This window comes from Cynara cardunculus, assembly GCF_001531365.2.
Source record: "Cynara cardunculus var. scolymus isolate 2C chromosome LG 9, CcrdV1, whole genome shotgun sequence".
NCBI lineage: Eukaryota > Viridiplantae > Streptophyta > Magnoliopsida > Asterales > Asteraceae > Cynara > Cynara cardunculus.
The window spans coordinates 5294137-5295523 of NC_037536.1; the positions used below are offsets into that span (position 1 = coordinate 5294137).

General features: G+C 37.0%; 1 protein-coding gene across 1 annotated transcript in view; it reads left to right on the top strand.

Moving 5' to 3' along the window:
* LOC112517694 overlaps positions 1-1125 on the top strand; it is a 6101-nt gene extending 4976 nt beyond the window's left edge. The window contains exon 2 of the mRNA XM_025125080.1: positions 934-1125. Within this exon, the coding sequence (XP_024980848.1) occupies positions 934-1125 (192 nt within the window). The remainder of the gene's footprint in view (positions 1-933) is intronic.
* Positions 1126-1387: the final 262 nt, after the last annotated feature.

Sequence of the window (1387 nt, forward strand, 5' to 3'; positions counted from 1 at the left end):
TTCTCTTTTTCAGTGATAAAATGTTTTAAAAGGTGGTCTCAGTGATTCTCTTCACTCACCACATAAAGTATATCTTTATACTTTCTTAGAAATCTAAATTGATCACCGACTCTTTTTCTTCAGTGACCAAAAATCTTTTTAAATGCCAGTTTCAGTGTTCCTCTTCACTGAAATATGATGTCTTAAAACCATCACTGAATATTTTTTCGTTTTCAGTGTTAAATTGTTTTAAATGAAGCATATCAGTACCTTTTCTTTACACTGAATGACTCTTCATATTCTTAAAACCCCTTTTTGTTTTTAAAAGAAAATAGTTAATTGCACGTCTTTATGACGACATTCTCTGTTCCCCATGACCGACGCTTTGAGACACGCAAAATGACTCGTCATTATGCTCCCTCATTAAATGCCATCCAATCGTGGATGAGAACGTGGCACATTATTCATTATGACCACTTTTTGAATCGTCGTCTTTCTTCTCTCTCATATTTCTTCTCTCTCTAATCTTACCTATAAATATGAGATTTCCTCTTCACTTTTCTCTTTACGCTTTCAAAAATTATTAGTAGAACCTCTGCTAATATTTCTCCAAAGCAAGAACAATCTTCAAAAACCCTCTTTTCAACCTTTCTTCTTCAATTCAAAGGTTAGAATCTTCTCTTTCTTTTTCTTCGTTAAAAGAAATATGTTTAATATTGTTAAGAACCTTGTTCTCTTAATACATTAAACTAAAGATTATTAATCATTTCTTTCTTGATTAATAAATCTGTTTCTTGATACACATTTTACTTGAAAAACCCTCTTTTTTCTCTGGTTTTTCAAAAGAWGTTTTTCCTTGTTTCAAAACTTTTTCTATACTCTATTAACCACATATTCTTGGTACTTTTCAAACCATTTACCTTCCTGTTTATGTTTTTTTTTAACAAACTACAGATGGCTGCCAAGAACGTCAACTTTGCGTTAGACGAGGTCTCCATCAAGGCCAATAACCATCTTGCCTTGTTGGAGATACCACCCTCTCGAGCCTTCTACCAACCGGCGGCTGACTTTCTCAAACAGTCRTCGCTCGGCTACGCTCTCAACCATGAACCTCTCATGGTTAAGGAAATACTCCAGCAGTTCTAGTACACTGCTGAGGTCGTTGAGGTCCAAGACGACGCTGGACGAACAATAGAGCAAATCCACTTTACCTTCAATCGCATGGAAGTAAATTTTGGAGTTTCTACACTTCGCTCAGCCCTCCGTTTTCCCAAGGGTCCCTTCGACAGCGAACCCTCCACTGCCGAGATCATTTCTTTCCTCGATGCCAATGGCTACCAGTGGCCACTGAAGAAGGACTCCGATGCTCCTCTCAAGTCACTCTCGAAGATTGAGAAAAATAGGATGT